General features: G+C 41.8%; 1 protein-coding gene across 1 annotated transcript; it reads right to left on the reverse strand.

The window, feature by feature from the left end:
• Positions 1-203: 203 nt before the first annotated feature.
• Positions 204-18,654, reverse strand: LOC112863091 (putative dimethylaniline monooxygenase [N-oxide-forming] 6). Its single transcript, XM_025926201.2, has 9 exons — positions 18,517-18,654; positions 17,958-18,198; positions 12,909-13,097; positions 11,631-11,793; positions 10,373-10,515; positions 8,288-8,487; positions 5,209-5,564; positions 3,157-3,229; positions 204-1,249 (listed from the first exon to the last, which is right to left on the reverse strand). The coding sequence occupies exons 2-9, from the start codon at positions 18,087-18,089 to the stop codon at positions 907-909; spliced, it is 1,599 nt and encodes a 532-aa protein (XP_025781986.2). The 5' UTR covers positions 18,090-18,198; positions 18,517-18,654; the 3' UTR covers positions 204-906.
• Between the last annotated feature and the right edge of the window lie 377 nt (positions 18,655-19,031).

Genomic DNA, 19,031 nt, shown 5'->3' on the forward strand with positions numbered 1-19,031 from the left:
TAGGAATAGAAGGAAGCTTCCTCAACTTAATAAAGGGTATTTATGAAATATCTATAGCTAACATCATACTTAGTGGTAAAAGACTCAATGCTTTATTCCTAAGATCAGGAACAAGGCAAGGATGTCTCATCTCACCACTTCTATTCAATATTATACTGGAGTTTCAGTGCAATAAGTCAAGAAAAAGATAAAAGACATCCAAGTTGAAATTGGAGAAGTAAAGCTATCTTTATTTTTAGACAACGTGATTATTTACGTAGGAAGCATTATGGAATCTACAAAAAAGTTACAGATGATTCAACAAAAGAACAAATGATCGCATTTCTATATGTTAGCAATAAACAACAGGAAATTTAAAAATGTTAAACTACCATTTATCATAACATCCAAAAATATGGAATACTTAGGATAAATCTGACATAAGATGGGTAATATCTATACACAGAAAACTACAAAACACTGCTGAGTGCAATTAAAGATCTAAGTAAATGGAAAGATATACCATGTCATGGGTTGAAAGATTCAACATTGTTGTGATGTCATCTCTGCCTATGATGAAACACCCTTAAGAAATTTATTAAACTTTGTTCATCCTGCAAACCTGTGCTCACTCTCCTTCATCCCCCTTCTTCCTCATCTCAAGCATCTCCAAATTTGCCCATTCAGCATGTGAAAAGCCTTTTTAGAGTATAGATTCTCATCAGAAAGGGAAAGCCCGAGTATTTTCCCTTTTTTTTTTAGCCTTTGAGTCAAATGGGCCAGAATTAATTTTTACATCTGCAGGAAAGCAAAGAGCAGCTCTGAGATTTTATGTATGCATATGTGTATATACCTATAATTAAGCTACATACATATCTGAATAATTAAACTTCTAGGCTAAACTCTGAGATGTAAAGGACTTTCTCACTAATAAAATGTAAGCCAAATGGCTAGCAAAAGCACTGGGAATGAAAGAATTCTGAGCAAATTATAAAAGTGCTGGGGTCTCTGAGCTTTCCCTACAGCTCTCATCCTGGTTGGCTTTACTGTCCTGTCCCATTGGGTCAGGATGGCATTTCTGGCTCCATCCCACTTCCCTGGTCCCATCAGTCGAAACTGGTACGGGCTGCAGGGACCAAAGTACACCTCCAAGGCCAGCTGGGGGTCAGTCAGGAAGAGCCATGGTATGTTAGGCTTGGCTCCTATGAAGGAGCCCAGCTCGTCCATGTACGTGATGTAATCTGTCTGCAAAGTCTGGCTCTGGCCAAACCTGAGGAAAGAAAAGAACATATGGGAATGAGGGGCACAGTAAATAAAGCACGAATTTCTTATTTTCTAGCTCAGAAAATAGCATTTTAGTCGGCAGCTCCAGGATTATCCCATTCCTCCCTTTTTCCACAACAATGAGTTTATCATTTGTTCTGTGGCTATAAATGTGTCGATTCATTTTTTTTCCTCCTTCCTAACCTCTATCTAAATTTGATGTCATTTGGTCTTCTGTGGCCTGGAGTGAAAGGACCCCAGGATGCCAAGGTGACGGATCAACTTAGTTTATTCTTTAACACATGATTATTCTTTACATGACCTTGCTCGGGATCTGCTCCAGTGTTAGATTTCTGGGGCATGGCCTCATTTACTTTTAGGAACCCTGAAGAGCAGGCTTCCATTTAAGAAATGCGGTTGACTTCGGGGCTTCTCCTTTCCTGGCTTCTTATTCCTATTGGCCTGTAATATAAAGGCTGGTAAGGAGAGTGAGTTGCGTGAATGGTGAATAGGCGCGTCCACTTCGCAGAGCCGCCCTGTGAACTGGATGAAATGCAGGAGAGATTTTGTTGAGTCTGAAGCTTCCACCTCTACTCTCCTCTAGGTCCTTTGCCAGCAACTGTGTGGCAGAACTCAGTGAATGATGTGTTAGAGCTTGAAAGAAGAAAGAATCTTCTTACACAGTCACCTCTTCATTCGAATGGGATTCATTATCTAATTATTCTTCCAACAGATTTTAATATAAAATTGGAAAAGAATTGATTTATATGGAAGTAGCTAACATAAAAAATACATTTAAATACGTGATGACTAGCCATTTGAATGACTTTCTACAAATCCCATTTATGGTGTACTTGAGAACACATGTTTGGATGAATCAGAAAGGAATGTTCTTTTATTTTTTATTTTCTTTTAATTTTTTGAGAGAGAGAGAGCACAAATGGGGGAGGGACAGAGAGAGAGAGAGAGAGACAGACAGACAGACAGACAGACAGACAGAATTCAAAGCAGGATCCAGGCTCCAGTGTGTCAGTGCAGAGCCCAATGTGGGGCTCGAACCCATGAACTGTGAGATCATGACCTAAGCCAAAGTCAGACGTCCAACCGACTGAACCACCCAGGTGCCCCGAAATGAATATCTTTTTAGAAGAAAATACTAGGGCAGGTGAACTCAGTTTGGTTCTTCATTTGGTTTTCTGATTACAGTGCAGCCACTGCTCAGTTCCCAGCTAGTTAACTTGCTGGCAGACATGTGGCTGATGGGAAAGGACTTCTTGGAGACATTTGAGCTGGATAATATTTTGTTTAGGAGGCCTGTCCTCTGCATTGTGGGATGCTTTGAGGCATCCTTAGTTTCTTTCTTTTTTTTTTTTTTTAATTTTTTTTTCAACGTTTTTATTTATTTATGGGACAGAGAGAGACAGAGCATGAACGGGGGAGGGGCAGAGAGAGAGGGAGACACAGAATCGGAAACAGGCTCCAGGCTCTGAGCCATCAGCCCAGAGCCCGATGCGGGGCTCGAACTCACGGACCGCGAGATCGTGACCTGGCTGAAGTCGGACGCTCAACCGACTGCACCACCCAGGCGCCCCGAGGCATCCTTAGTTTCTACACATTAGATGCCAATAGCATGCCCTCCCCACTTGTGACAACCAAAAATGTCTCTGGACTTTGCCAAACGTTCCCTGGGGATCAAAATCACTCCCATGGGAGAAACTACTCTAGAGTGTAGTTTGTACTATCCTACAGGTGACATGTAATGACTATTATTTTCCTATCTCATACTGTTGATCATAGCAAGTGTTCCAAAAATGTGAATTTTGACTAGTAAAAATATTGTAAAATATATCAACATTTTCCTACATATAAAGGAAAATCTTATGGTTTGTTTCATTAGCAAGTACAATCTCTTACCACTTGAGTTTTTTCCCCATTTTCTCATCAATGTCATCCATCATTTCATTTGTAGTTGGCAAGGTGCATGAGTCTAGAAGAGAAATGGGGAAAGAAGTATTAAAAAATATTTTAAAAAATCAGAAATATATAATGACATATGATGATTTTTTCATAATGTTTTTTAAAATTTCTTTATTTTATTTTTTTAATGTTTTTATTTATTTTTGAGAGAGAGAGAGAGAGAGTGAGTGGGGGTGGCCAGCAGAGAGAGGGAGACACAGAATCCGAAGCAGGCTCCAGTCTCTGTCAGCACAGAGCCCGATGTGGGGCTCGAACTCACAAGCAGTGAGATCATGACCTGAGCTGAAGTCAGACACCCAACTGACTGAGCCATCCAGGCACCCCTGATTTTTTTGTAGTATTTATGAAGTGTATCCCTAAAAGATTTTATATCAAGAGGAGCTGCCTTTGGTATCTTTAGTAGAATAACAATTTATAGAAATAAAGACTTGAGAAGTCAGTGAACCCCCCTCTATGAATAGCAGGGCTGGCCTGCAGTGAGACAGTGGCAACAAAGAAGTTTGTAGCTTCAGATCACCTAATCTCATATTTCTGTGACATCCTGGAGGACCTAATCCCCAACATGCCTTAGATACACTTTATGTATATTAACATCATAACAGCTTCTTCATACTTCTTATTTGCATCCTCTTGTTAAGAATTCTTTCCAGAAGTAATCTTCACTCTAAGGTACATGCCTATTAACATGGAACAGTGGAAGGACACATGGGTTTTCCAGCATTAGCCTGCGGCCAGGAAGCATCAGAAAATTTTAGAGCTTTGCAATACGTTATCAGTGGAGGGGTCATCTGATTGCTGACTGTAGCTCTTTTTCCTTTGTCACCATGGCAGAAAGCTATTATGACATTCACAGTGCATGAATACTTCCTAGTCATTGTTAGCACCTTACCTCTCCTGGTACGGTTGTGGTCAGATGTTTGCTAGAATTTTTGTCTGCTTTGATGTTGTGTCCCAAGTGCCAAGATGGAGCCTGGCACATAGTGGTTGCTCAATAAATATTTGCTGAATGAATAAATACCATCTTTTGTTTCATATACATTTCTTGGGCTTATGAACTGTAGCCATTTTTTTTTTTTTTTTTTTTTTTTTTTTGTAAAACCCCAGGTACTTGGCACTGTTGTTCCTTTAAGAGGAAAACAATGGAAGTATTTTACAGAGGAACAACCTTGTAAAGGATTTCATAACAGGGATAATTCAATCATCCTTTGTGTACATTTGAAATAGAAGCTTACTTACCCACAACATTTTTAGAAAACATCCATTCTAGGATTGTAACGTTTTCTTCATTACCTGTAAATTTATTACCTAAGTTTTTACGGACAGTATGTTAGGTAAGGTATACCTATGTTGGCCAAGGTTTTCGGACCCTTGAATAAAAAGACACTTTAATAATAATCAATATGACTGAAGTAAATTAAATCTATATATTTGAGACATTGCCTTTCTCCATGTAATCCTCATGTTCTTGATTTCCTTACATAAGCATACTTGTAGACCCTAGGGTCTGGATTGGAGGGGGAGGACAAGATGGTGCATAGAGTAGGAGTGGCCTGCCATTGTTATTCTGACACAGTTTGATGCCAATCGGGTGCCCGCAACATCCACCAGGGCCCTTCTGACCTTCACAATGTATCTTGACATTGCAGTTATCCACTGCTGTCTTTCTCTTGCTTAAAGCCTTGCAAACTCCCTCCAAGAGTCCCTCCAATTTCCCTATGAGCTCTTTAACACAGCTCTTAAGGCCGTCCGTGTTCTAGTCCATCTCTCTGTTTCTTGCCACTCCCTGCCTCTGATTTATATTCCTGTACAGAACATCCTAAAACTTCCCCTATTTTAGCATCCCCCTGGCTCTATTTTAGGCTATCTAAGGTCACGGAGTGTGTCTTGTTCCCTTTAGATCCTTAGCACTTAGGACAGTACGTGGCATATAGAAGGTACTCAGTAAACGTTCACTGACTAAATGGATAAAAGACAGAATGGTCGACCTACTTGCAAACACTTTAGCAGCCCAGCGAGCCTGGAGGTCAGCTGTGGGGATGGCAGCCCCAAGGGACTGGACAAGGCCAATCACAGCCAAGGTTGGCTTCTCCATTAGTGGGGGGAAGATGCCTTTAAACAAGGTGACCTCATTGTTTCTGCTTTTGATGATGGAGTCATCAAGGAAGGGGTAGGCATAATCATAGCCTGTTGCAAAGATGATGGAGTCGATGGCCTCAAACACAGTCCCATCCTCAAACACAGCCGAGGTCTCTGTAAACTCCTTCACATTGGGCTTGATGGACACAGTGCCACACAGGATGCGGGATGGGAGCTCATCGTTGAACACGGGCTCTTTTCGCAGGGAACTGTTCAGAGACAAGAGACAGACTTTTGCTGTAATGCACCAATTCCAAGAAATATCTGCAACAGTCCACAGCACTGGAACCAGATTTGAGGAGCTAAACATTAGCATGAGGACCTCTGAACTCTTCTCTTGTGGCAACTTTGTTTTTACTATTGCCTGCAACAATCCTTAAGAATTCTGTCTGAGCTGCCTCTTTGGGTCCTTTGAAACTTGAAGATTCCCTTATGGGTACTTATACTATTTGGAGATTGGCCAAATAGATGACAATCAAACTAATTCCTAGACATAATCAGTGGTTAAGAATGCAGACTCTGGGAGACACCTGGGTGGTTCAGTCAGTTAAGTGTCTGACTTCGGCTCAGGTCATGATCTCATGGTTCATGAGTTTGAGCCCTGTGTCGGGCTGCGTGCTGACAGCTTGCTTGGAGCCTGGAGCCTGCTTTGGATTCTGTGTCTCCCTCTCTCTCTTTGTTCTTCCTCCGCTTGCACTCACTCTCTCTCTCTTTCAAAAATGAATAAAGATAAAAAAAATAATAGAAAGGTTTATAATCAATCTCCATCTCTCACTAGTGACTACTCTGTATTTGTTTCCTTATGTGTAAAATGGGGATAGCGATAGAATCTACCTCATACGGTTAGAACTAAACGAACAATTACCCATAAAGCACTTAAAACAGTGCCTCTGCCTCATGCAAGCGTCATTATTATACGTGAACTATTATTATAAGTAAGGTCTTTGATTTGAGCAAATCAAACTGGCTGTGGCGAGCTGTTACACTGTCATGTGTGGCTTCCTTTCCACAGCTGTGGTCCTAAAAGAAAGTGTAACAACTTTAACACTGCACTTTGGTTGCCAAAATTCTGGGAGTGATGTGCTTCGCGATGACATTCTTCATTTTTTTTTTTTTTTTTTTAACGTTTATTTATTTTTTGGGACAGAGAGAGACAGAGCATGAACGGGGGAGGGGCAGAGAGAGAGGGAGACACAGAATCAGAAACAGGCTCCAGGCTCCGAGCCAGCAGCCCAGAGCCCGACGCGGGGCTCGAACTCACGGACCGCGAGATCGTGACCTGGCTGAAGTCGGACGCTTAACCGACTGCGCCACCCAGGCGCCCCGACATTCTTCATTTTGACTCACGTTTCCTTTCGGGGCGTTTTGGAATGTACTCCAAGTATCTCAAACACTCAGAAAGTTTATAAATCTTAGAATGTGCCTGTATACTTCCATATCTTTCTCTGCCTCTATCATTCTGGAACTTTGTCTCTTACCTTACCAGGTGACAAAAAGTAGGTCTCAGTAAAACCTGTTTTTATTCCCCCCACTCGAGGAAGGAGTGAGAAGGTGTTATCAAAACCTTAGGGTACTTGGAACCCTTTCTGAGAGGGAGCTTCATTCTTAGAATGAATGGATTTCCAAACCTATGTTTCGTTGTCTAAAGGGCAGAGTCAGACTGTGATTTGCAGTTACTCTTACAAGACCAAAGTCTTCAGCAGCTCAGGCTTTGGAGTGTCTATTACATTAAACATAAGTTTAAATGCATGAAATCAACGTTTTTTGTTTGTTGGTTGGTTGGTTGGTTGGTTGGTTGGTTGGTTGGTTGGTTTTTTCTTTAAGGATATAGTAGTCTGCCAGACTAAGTAGGATAAATGCTGTGGAGTGAGGGTCTGACTCTTAAACCTGGCATTTCCTATTTCAATTTACAGTTTCCTCTTACTTTGCCTTACCTGATTCTCTAACACAATGAAACCTTTCTTTGAAACGTTTTTAAGGATTTTATTTTCAAGTAATCTCTATACCCAACACGGGGCTCCCACTCACAACCCCGAGATCAAGAGTAACATGCTCGCTGACTGCACCAGCCAGGCGCCCCCCCCACAATGAAACATTTTTGCTAGCATGGGCCAAAATGAAATTTCTTAGTGAGTCCTTTCTTGTCTTAGCCACTCTAATATTTTTCTATGGACGTACTGATTCTTCTACTTAGAGTGCCTTTCTAATTAGCAGGTGTCAGGCTCTGTCTCTACAGAAAAATAAATAAACCAAAGCTTGTTAATTTTACCGGCTACATCAGTTTTGTGAATCTCCACTGCTTTACATGTTCCATGCCTCCTGACTGTCCTGCTAACATTCCAGTCTTTCCACGGTGGAAGAGGTGTGTACTTTCATTCTGAGATTTTCTACTTTCTGAGACATGTCGATTAATACCACTTGGTTAATTGCTCCTTACAAGCGTATTAAATATCCGAGACTAGTTAGAACCAATATCTGTAAAGCTTTATAGTTTACAAAATGCCTCATATATTTTTATCTTGCTGCATACCACAATAGTCTTGAGGAATAGGTATTTAAATTGCGATCCCCATTCACTTACAAGCATGGATGAGGTATTTCTCAAAAGAACAATTCATGAGACGGTTCTGCCCTCAGAATTCTATGCTTTAGCTTGGAATTGAATGAATGAATGAATCTGTCATGTCAGGGGGATCTAGTGCCCCGCTCCTTGGCCTTTTGTATTCTCCCATATTTCTTTCCCCGCCAGAGACATTTCAATAAGATTTTCAACCCATACGTGCTCTCTGGGTATACTGTGCCACTCATGCAGTCCTCGGTTTCATCTCAACAACCTCAGTGAGACAGCTAAAGTAAGATCTAGAGAGAAAGAATTCAACTGAAGCTAGTGCCCCGCTTTTTTAAGTGATAAAATACATGTTACTTGTAGTACCCATTTAAAGGCATCAGGCCGAAGTTCTCATGCTTAAACCACGTGTTCATCTTCTTCACGTATAACCAGTCAGAGACAAATGAAGGCAGGGCATTCCGGAGAAAGGATGCAAAGCGGGTAACATACACCATGTCCCAAGGGTAGCCATCGTCCCAAACCCGGCTCATGACCCAGGAGCCACTTCTGGTACTGATAACGACCTGGTGGGGAAGGCAACATAGACTTCAATGTCACACTGTAGGAAACAAGCAGATATGACACAATGGATATGTTTTATGGACATCTCCGTGCATTGCCCTCAGTATCCAGGCGGAAGCATTTTTATTTTTTTTTTAAATATTTTTGGGGGCACCTGGGTGGCTCAATCGGTCAAGTGTCCAACTTTGGCTCAGGTCATGATCTCGCGGTTCGTGAGTTCGAGCCCCGCCTCGGGTTCTGTGCTGACAGCTCAGAGCCTGGAGCCTGCTTCGGATTTTGTGTCTCCCTCTCTCTCTGCCCCTCTCCCACTTGTGCTTTCTCTCTTTCTCAAAAATAAATAAACATTTATTTATTTTTTTTTATAAATAAACATTTAAAAAAAGAAATATTTTTAAAGTATATATATGTGTGTGTGTGATATATGTATATTCACACACATACACATACACAAAGAGAGAGACAGAGAGAGAGAAGGCACATAGGGTAGGGACAGAGAGAGAGGGAGGGAGAATCCCAAGCAGTCTCCTCACTGTCAGCACAGAGCCCAGCCCCATGAACCTTGAGGTCATGATCTGAGCTGAAACCAAGAGTCAGCTGCTTAACTGACTGAGACTCCTAGCCACCCCTGGAAGAAGCAATTTCAGAGAGTTGGGTCAGGATGAATCGCCTATGACTGAAACTAGGTAGAGATGGAACTACTCTGTCTCTCCACCCAAGAGGGTGAGTGCATAGTTCTTGAAATAATGAGAACCTGACAGCCTGGAACAAGAGAGCTGTGTATTCAGTTGTGACAGGTTTAATCTTCACAGACTCAGAGACATAGATGGTAGGCCTGGTGGGGACCAGCCAATCCAGGGCCTCAGTGGGGGTGGGTGGTTGAGGGTAGTTGCTGGGTTGGGTGGGAGAAATATAGCTAAATCTCTACCTGAAATTAGGCTGAGGAGATGTCAAGAATAATTCTGTTCTTTGTCTGAAGTTTTCTCTTCCAGTCCTTCTGTGCCCACTTCATGACCTCGTCTGGGCACTCAGACCATGGCAGCTGCCTCAGCCCTGAGAGCTACTTGTCTCTTATGCCACTTTTGTGATAACCCGAGGGCGTTTGACACCAAAAATGTCATTAGGTTTTATTCCGTTTAAGAATTTGTTTACTGAGGACCTATTTCCTTAACAATAGGTTAAGCTCTTTAAGGTCTGTTGGTCATGGATGATTCAGCATAGAGTCCTCTGGGAAGCCTCCCTTGACTTCATCCAGGCTAAGTTAGGTTCTCTTTTCGTGGTGCGGCCACACCTAATGTCACGGAAGGCTTATTAGCTCCGTTCGTGAAGGTCTGTGTACCTGTCCTCCCACCTCCACCCGCTGACAGTTCCTGGAAGTCAGAAATAGTCTGACTTATTTCCGTGTTTATTGCTAGTCTGACATAGTTCTGGCATATAACATGTGCCCAGTATTTGTTGAGCACTGGCTATTAAATGGATAGAAGACGGTGGGAACAAAATCTTCTATATCTCAGACCTCCAGAATGATAAGCAAAACACCTTTTGCATGGTAAGAACTATGATAAGAACTACTGCTAAACAAATAAAGGCAGATCCTGACTAGCAACCAGTTTGCTTGGAGGTGAGCAGAACATAAAATCAAAACAAAACAATGCACTCATGTATGTCTACACACGTACTCTTACCTCTGGTTCCGGTAGAACGCGCTTCCTTGCTAGCATGGGCCACGTTACCTTGCTTCACAGGGACCATGTCTCTAGTCCTCCTCGATTCAATGGGCATATGCCACAGGTGGATCCCTTGTAGTATGACATGTGAGCACGAGCCTCAGCGCCCAAGCTGTTGATTTAATAGCACACCCGTACCCTAAGTTTGTTTCCCGAAGTGTACCTGTGTAGCCAGACGGCTGAGCTCGACAGCAATGTCAGATCCTGAGTTCCCCAGGCCGATGACAAGGACCCTCTTCCCCTTGAAGGCGTCCGGGTCTTTATAGTCCCTGCTGTGGAGATAGTGGCCTTGAAACTGGTGTAGGCCTAAGTGGAACATGAGGAGGGATTTGAGCTGATTTTCAGAAGACATGGTGAAAACTGACTTTTTCAATTTTTTTTAAGTCCTGTTATCAGTCTTAATTTTGAAAAACAGTTTCCTAGTTGAAACGCATTTATCCTTTTTGACACTAACCCCCCAAATAAGTACTTACAGTGCCTTAAAAACCTATGATATGGGAACTTCTATTTTGATAATAATGATAACTAATATTTATTGAGTGCTTACTGTGGGCTAGGATCTATATGCTTAAACAAACACTTAATCTTGATAACATCTCTGTATGGCAGATATCATTATCTTTTAAAAGATAAGGAAGTCGAGACAAAGAAGTTAAGTGACTTGTCCAAGATCATATGCTAAGGAACTAGTGGAATAAGAGGTTGAGCCCAAGTGTTCTAAGCCTAAATATACTGCCTCTTAACCTTCATGCTTTCCATCTTCTATTCTCCCTGAATCTCTACTTATTCATGTATTTATTTATAAATATTTTCTAGATTTTATTTTAAAGTAATCTCTACACCCAATGTGGGGCTTGAACCCACAACCCCGAGATCAAGCGTCACACACTCCACTGACTGGGCCAGCCAGGTGCCTCTGGGTGCCTCTTTTAATTATCTCAGCCTGTGAACATCATGCCTTGAGATCAGAACTCTAATATTTTAGAGTAGACCTGTGTTCCTATTGTAATAAAGGAGAAAGTGAGGTTACCTGTGTATTATATTTATTTGATGTTTGGTGCTTTTGCATACTAATGGAGTGTGCCACTACACACACACACACACACACACACACACACACACACACTCACTGAAATTTCTAAAGTGAATTTGCAAAATGTGGATATAGATGACATTTAAAAACCCTTCCTCCATAAGGACCTGTATCGTCAACTGATCTCTGACTTGCAGCTTCTTGATTCTTTTAGCATAAGGGTTCAGGAGAACAATGATTTCTGTATTTATCATCAGACTTAAAAATTTGGTTTTGAAATCTTTGGAACCTTAAGAATAATCATTATGGACAATCTATGGAAAGATCTAGCTCAACCCTTGGTGCTTGTGTATAAATCCCCAGACTATTACACGTTTTCCAAACTTACCAGGAAAGGAATCAGTTGGTAGATTGGGGTATACGTGATGTCCCGAACAAATCATTATAGCGTCAAAAATAGTAGATTCCTGTTTCCCATCTTTTTCTGAAACAACTTCCCATTGTCCAGTGACTAAGAAGCTGGGACATTTCTTTATGCTAGAAACCAGGGTCTTAAAGAAAACCAGAAAGAAATTCCTTCTATTTACAATTCTGTGGGTTTTAATTTTCTTGCAGTGTTTCTGCAGAGGAAGTAATTGTTATGAGCTTGCCTGATTGTTGAGAAATATAGGGAGGACATTAAAACAAGGAGTCACAGTGAATCTTCAAATCTTCCAAGGAAAATCACTCACTGGGGCCTATTTACTTTTGTGACATCTAGTTAATAGATTTGGGGTAAATTACACTGAATCTTGTGAAAGAGGCCATGTCATTTGCTTCCTGCCATCCTCTACTGAAATTCATGGCCTCTTTCTCTCTGACCTCATTTCCTATCAATTCCATAAATGTGGGAATGTCTCAGGGTTCAATCCTTATTTCTCCGTGGTGACGTACCCTCTCCCTTGGAAATATTAGCCACTTCCATAGTATGACTATTTATGTAAATAAGTGTGAAATCATATTAAATTAAACATAATAAATAAAATAATCATAGATAAGTGAAATTGTATTAAATGTAATCACAATTCATGATATGGTTGATTATTTTTCTCACTACATATATGTGCTTTGTATTTCACAGTCATGAACCGAGGTTAAGACCTGTGAGCAAATATGAAGTATTATTGTTATTTGCAGAGAGCGCATCTCTGCCTTAACTGCTGTGTCTCCTCATCTAAGAAACTAAGTGGGTGAAGGATGAGGGCAATGGCTGTATTATTCATTCATATTTTACTCTCCTTATAATGGCAGAACTTCTGAAGAATGGCATATTTTCTTGAACCACAACTCATCGGCCTTGAACCCACAGAAATCTTAATATGGACTAGACAGTCTGGGATTGTTTCTAACACGTGACAGTGTATGGGGTGGAACATATGCTATGATAGTATAGGCTTCTCCAGTATTTGTGATGATATTCTAAAAGTTCTCAGACACTATGGAGGACATTTTTAGGGGGGAGAAAGCACAATGCACGAATACTTTATAATCCGAACCAACATTTGATTGGTGAGCTGTCCAAACATGGAGCTCTGATTTCTGTAATGGAAGTCTGTATCCTTGCTTCCCACCCCCTTCCAACCGATAAACATACTGGGATCAACAGCACAAGGTGTAAGACCCTTACCTCAAACTGAATATATCTTAAAAGATTCTTCTTTTGAGCAAATGTCTTTATGTATTCCTGGAGTTTGCTGTGGTGCATGTAGTTGGGGTAATCATCAGGATAAGGGAAGTCTGGAAAGCACATCATCTCTTTGGAAGAGTTGGTGAATACCGACTGGTAAATGCTGGCTCTGCCCTCTTCGGCATGGTCCTAGGAAGAGGAAGAAAGCTTAAAAAGGAGGCCAAGGATGATGTTTCCCTCAGTGAAAATTCAACAAAGAAAGCCTTTAGCATAGCACCTGGCACAGAGCTGGGACCCTACACCTTAGTTCTCTTCCTCGAATTACCCCCATGTTACATCTGTGTTTATAGTCCCGTAGCGTTTTCTTCCTTTTTCCAGTCACAGCGCTGGTTCTGATCTCATGGTCATGTTAAAAGAACACAATTAAATGGTCCAAAGGAGGGTGCAGTTTTTAGTCTATTTGATCGGCTGTTTGATTCGAACACTTCACTTGAAGTGGAGGGTTTATTCATTTGGCATAATCAGAATCAGCTGAAGGCCCCCTTAGATTCCTGCGTGCCACCTCGTTCACCTCCTCCCCGCCCCCCAGGATTTCTGATTCAGTGTGTCTAGTGGGGAGCCTGAGAATAGGCATTTCCGATAGTTGCAGGCGATGCTGATGCCGCTGGTCTGGAACCGCACTTTGAGAACCACTGCTCTCTTGTAGATGAACTCCGTGCTGGCGGACCTCCCTAACCACCAGTTAGTGGCACTTGCTCCTCACCGAAGAGACACAGGAAACCAGGAGCCTCAGAACTTGTATCAAATCTTGCCACTTCATTATGGAGCCGCTATGTGATTGAAAACTGGCTTCTTTTGAGAAGTAGTTGAAGGCTAAATGGAAAACAAACATTTCCTCTCTGCTGTAAGGGCAGGATAAAAATTCACACAATGTGCTGCCTTGAAAGTACATTAAAAAGCTGGCAGCCTCCGCTTCCCCCAAACCCAAAGGAACCTTCATGAAATGTGGGAACGGGATGGAATGACATGTTCCTGCTGGATTCAGGACATCTGTCATCCTCTAGCCCCAAACTGACCTCTGGAAGATACAGACCAAAAGTGCTGGAATGGTTGAGAGGCTTGGGTCTGGGTCTGGGGTGGGGGTGGGGGTGAGGACGGGGGCTGCCTGAGGCCCCTGTTTGGCTTTAGGTTGGGATGAAAACTTGCTCTATTCACGGTTGCTGTGTTTTTCATAAATAGCCAGGCTCGGAGATGTTAACGTTCTTAAGCCTCACTTTGAAATTTCTGTGACGATCAGAAAAAGGGTGACAGCTTGTGCCTGGCGGATTTTCAGGTTTGAGTCTTTCCCGTTCACCCACAGCGGTACCTTTGGTTGGTTGTTGTGAGAAGGAGAAGTGAGCAGAAGGAGTGAGGGGAGGGAAGGCGGGCTTCAGGCAGGGGTCTGGTTAAAAAAATGTAAGACTCCGCTCTGGGAAACAGAGTGGATAAGACCTTGGATTATTTCCATCATTAATGAATTTCTGCTCTTTCGCCTCCTGACCCCAGCCGATCATAACAGAGAGAAGAGTATGTACCCGACAGCTCCTTGGAATTTCCCCTGACAGGCTGTTCTACAAACAAAGGAAAACGCTTGTGTTATATAACAACAGACAATTGCTCCAGAGAGCTAGTATTTCCAGTTTCTGCTTGTGGCGTAGTTTAAGTGGCTAGTGAGCAAGTTAAGCTCAGACTCTGCCTCTGGCTGAGAGGGCTTGCCCTAGACCCAGAGATCCAAGCAGCTGCGGTCACGTTGTCACAGCCTTTGTTGGGTTATAACTGCATCTGTGTCTCGTCTTTCCCGCTAGAACATAACCAACCGGGGGGCGAGGTCAGAGGCTAACTCGAGAATGTTGTGTGCGCATGTCAAGCAGTCTGGCTTGATCTTCTTTCAGACTCTGCCTGTCAATCCCACTTCTGCTTGTCTAAAGATACCCTCAAGGTCCAGCTCCAAAGTTGCCCCCTTCGTCATGCCTTTCCTTGCCTCTCTCTCACCAACCTGAAGTCATCCCTACCTCTACCAAGCTCTGATTGACTTTACTGCCCTAATCGCATATTCACGTATATTACGGTCATTCTGAGACTTGTTTTCTCTGATTTTAAAAAGCTGGCTGCCTGCTGTACCTCTTATCTGCAGCTGTACCTAACACTGTACCCTATCCATAGTGTACTCTGAATGTATTTGTTGAATAAATGAGTGGATGAGTGGAACAAAAGTCCAGGGAGTTCTGGTTCCATTGTTTTCCCCTTTTGCAATCAAAATAATACCCACCTATTGTACACGGCTTGTTGAACAACTTGTTAATTAATCTTTTGAGGACACAAGGCCTTAATATCGGAGGATATGAAACTAAAACATGCTCGCATTCAGCCTGCGAGTGTTTAAGTCTCATTTGGTTTCCGTTTTGCAGAAAAAGCACGTGGTGAAAAGTTCAGAATTATCAGGTGTCTTTCTTCCAAATTACCTTCTGCCTAACAGGACTTGCAAGATAAAAGCTTATGTAACACATTCTTCAAAAATCCCTTTCTAAACATGCATCGAACCCAGCGGGTTTTCTTGGAAAAGAAGAGAAGGGTTCACCTTTTGGCTATAAGGCGAATGGTGCAGATATAATGTCTTCATGCCAAGTATGTATCATCTACATCCAATCACTATGGCTGAGAAATTCAGGACAGAAAGATAGAAGTTTCCCCGACCTGTCTTTCACAATTAGAGTATTTTTATGTATTTACATCCCCACAGGGTCTTTAAGTATAATTCTTATAACCAGTGACCTATGGAAGAAAGATACCCATCTTGTGGATAACCTGGAGACTGATTTTGCATTTTACTCATCTGTCATATATTGCTTCCTTAAATAAATGTTGTGATCTGGCTGCACTGGTTAACTTACAAATTCCCGGATATACCATGTTCACTGCCTCCCCATGCCTTTCACGCTGGTCCCTTCTACCGAGAAACCTCTCCCACCGGGTACTGGCACACTGTTGGTGACCGCATGTCCATGGGGTGCCGTTCACAGACTACAGTGGAAATGGCACTCTGGAGTTATGTCACATAGCGGTCCTCTACGTTCCTTGTCTGAGAACACCCTTCAAGTCTCAGCCAAGTACTCTCCCTGCAGGAAGTGTCCCTTGACCTGAGAACATTTCAGTAGCCACCCCCCACCCCATCTCCTAAATCTCAAAGCACTTGTTCATTAAGTTGACCATCACCAAGGGCTGTCTCATTGTTGTAAAGTATTATAATCTCTTATTTGAAATTCATAGGGCCAGATATATTTTGGAATCTGTAGATTTTTGGATTTTTCTCCATAACACTTCTAGTGAGAAGTGGGACAGCACCCTATCATCAGACACAAGAAAATTTCTGCAGTGAAACACAAAGTGGGACAAATAAAGATTATAACTAGCCCAATGTCAATTCAGCTCATGTTTTCTGGTCTTATGACTTCAGGAAAGGTTTTGCCATCAAATGAATTCTTGCCGATCTTTCTATCAAAGGATTGTGGCCCTGTGTTATGGCTTGTTTCACCAAATGGATTGGAAACCATTTATGTAAAGTAATTATGTCATGCATTTGTCATCCCAGTACCTAGCACAAAACTCTGCCAAAATAGATATTCAAGCAGCATTTAATTGTTGCTAATGGGATCATGGAGAACCATTTCATGATTTAGGCTAAGCTGGTCACATCTCCCTGAGCAAATGTAAATAAAGATAATGGAATCCTTAAAAAAATAACTTTTGGGGTGCTGAGTGGCTCAGTCTGTTAAGCACCTGACTCGATTTTCACTCAGCATGATTTCACAGTTCTTGTGATCGAGCCCCGTATTGGGCTCTGCCCTGATGGTATGGAGGCTGCTTGGGATTCTCTGTCCCCCTCTCTCTTTGCACCCACCCTCTCAAAAATAAATAAATAAACATATTTTTTAAAAAATAATTCTTGATCATTTCCTAATGGAGATGATCTTATATCTCATATAATACTTTCAGGATTATAGGACTTCACAAATTAAAAAAAAAAAAAAGACTCTTGAGATGAATACAAAGATGTCCTAAGTTAGCACTGGTATATTCTACTAGAGCAACTTGTTGTTGTAGGTTGGGCAAGCACTGAGACCAAGACAGAATTTGGCTATAAGGTGACTGGTATGGATATAACGTCTTCATGCCAAATATATATCATCTATATCCAATCACAATGGCTGAGACATTCAGGACAGAAAGAATAGAAGTTTCCCCAATGTGATTTTCAAAATTTAAACATGTTTTGTATAGTGAATATTTACTAATTATATCATTTGTCCAACCATGAGCCTGAATGGCAAAGACAAATCAGTTTTTTCTTTGGTTTTGGAGTTGGTTGGAGTATTCAGTAACCACACACACAACACACACAGTCATTGTTTATCATAACTTACAGTGTCTTCCTGATAGACATGTGGTAATTATAGAATCACATCCCATTACAGTTGGAAGGCATATTAAAGGAAACTTAATTTCCAGCCTCAACATCTGACAAATGAGCATTTGAGGTCCAGAAAGAAAAAAGCGACTTGCCGAAAATTAATCTTTCCGGAAAACCTAAGAGTTGAAACTAACTGAGAACTTCTGATCTTGGTCTACCTTTCTCCTTTTCTTTTTCTTTTCTTTTTTAATCCCCTTTATGTTCCTAGGATTCTGAGCAATAGGGAACAGGGATAGATTCCATTCATTTACATGGGGGAGGCAGTGGTGCATTTTTGTTTTTGTTTTTGTTAGAAATTACCGACATTAGCACCCTTTACAGCCTGGAGATCTGGGCTCTGTTACACAGGTAACATTGTTTTATGAGCTGGTATGAAGTAGTTTTGAGTGATTGGACATTAGCATGATGGGAGAGAGAAGATTTTACTTTCCAGATCTGGAGCTTTTGTGACCTTCCTCCCAAGTCTGAATAGAACCGATCAGATTTGGTTTGCAGAGCCACCCATCTCCCTTCTGTTGATATTCCAGGGCTTTCCCACTCACCAAGAATTTCCACAGGCCTCCAATATCATTGCTCCTCTCAAAGCAGGTGGGTTCCAGCCCCTCTTCCAGGCAGCACCGGATGGAGGCCAAGCCACTGACACCAGCTCCGACGATGGCCACTCTCTTCCCCATGATCACCAGGAGGAGGGTCTGGAGATAGCTTCTTCAGAAGAGTGTCCCTGAATACTTAGGATTTTTCGGTAGGAAGAACCAGCCAAGGTTTATGGGTCAGGATCCTCACCTTACGACAAGAAGACATAATGCACATTAACAATTTATACTCACTAATTTTTTACCACTCTTGCTATTGTATGATACCAAATCTGGTTTCTTCTCCAGCTTATTCGAGATGCCCCAAATAGCAGAATCAGGGAATGCTGGAGCAGGAAGGACCTTAAAGTTCATCAGTCTAATGCTCTCAAGTACAAATGCAGCAATAGTCACTCCTAGAAGATTAGAAATTGTTTCTTTGACATCTTGCAGCTAACAAGCAAAGGAGTTGGAGTCAGAACTGAAGCCTTCTGCATGAAATCCACTGTTCCAAATCACCCCTACTCACTTTGAATGCTTGGCTCTACGGGGTTTAGTCTTAATGCACTGCCTTCCTTTCCTCAGCGAGCGGGCAGTGCTTTAAATGTAGAAAAAAATGGCTTTTAACATTGTCTTTTCATGTAAAAATTGAGGAAGGGGGAGGAGTTATTAGTCTTAAAGTAGAAATTCCTTTTTTTTTAAATTTTTCATGACGTAGAACCCTGCTAAAGAGGAGGACTGAGTGTGGTGGAGATAGCAGAAGGGGGGAGAGGGGGTAGAGGAAGAAAGGGATTGCGGAAGGGCAAGAATGAGGTCCCTGGCCCAGGTTCCAAAAAATAAAATAGTAACTGATACTGTCACGGAGGCTGTAAAGTGAAGCCTCTGGAAGATTAACAGAACAATGGTTCTTTTATTTATTTTTGCTTTGGAACTTCAGAATGTATAAACAAATACTATGCACCTGGACTATTTGTTATGCCAATGGTGGAAAAAAAAAACCCTCATTTTTTTTTTAAACTTAGGAGGGTATGATTTGAGGAGCTG

This window comes from Puma concolor, chromosome E4 (genome assembly GCF_028749965.1).
Source record: "Puma concolor isolate L17-30 chromosome E4, mPumCon1.1.hap2, whole genome shotgun sequence".
NCBI lineage: Eukaryota > Metazoa > Chordata > Mammalia > Carnivora > Felidae > Puma > Puma concolor.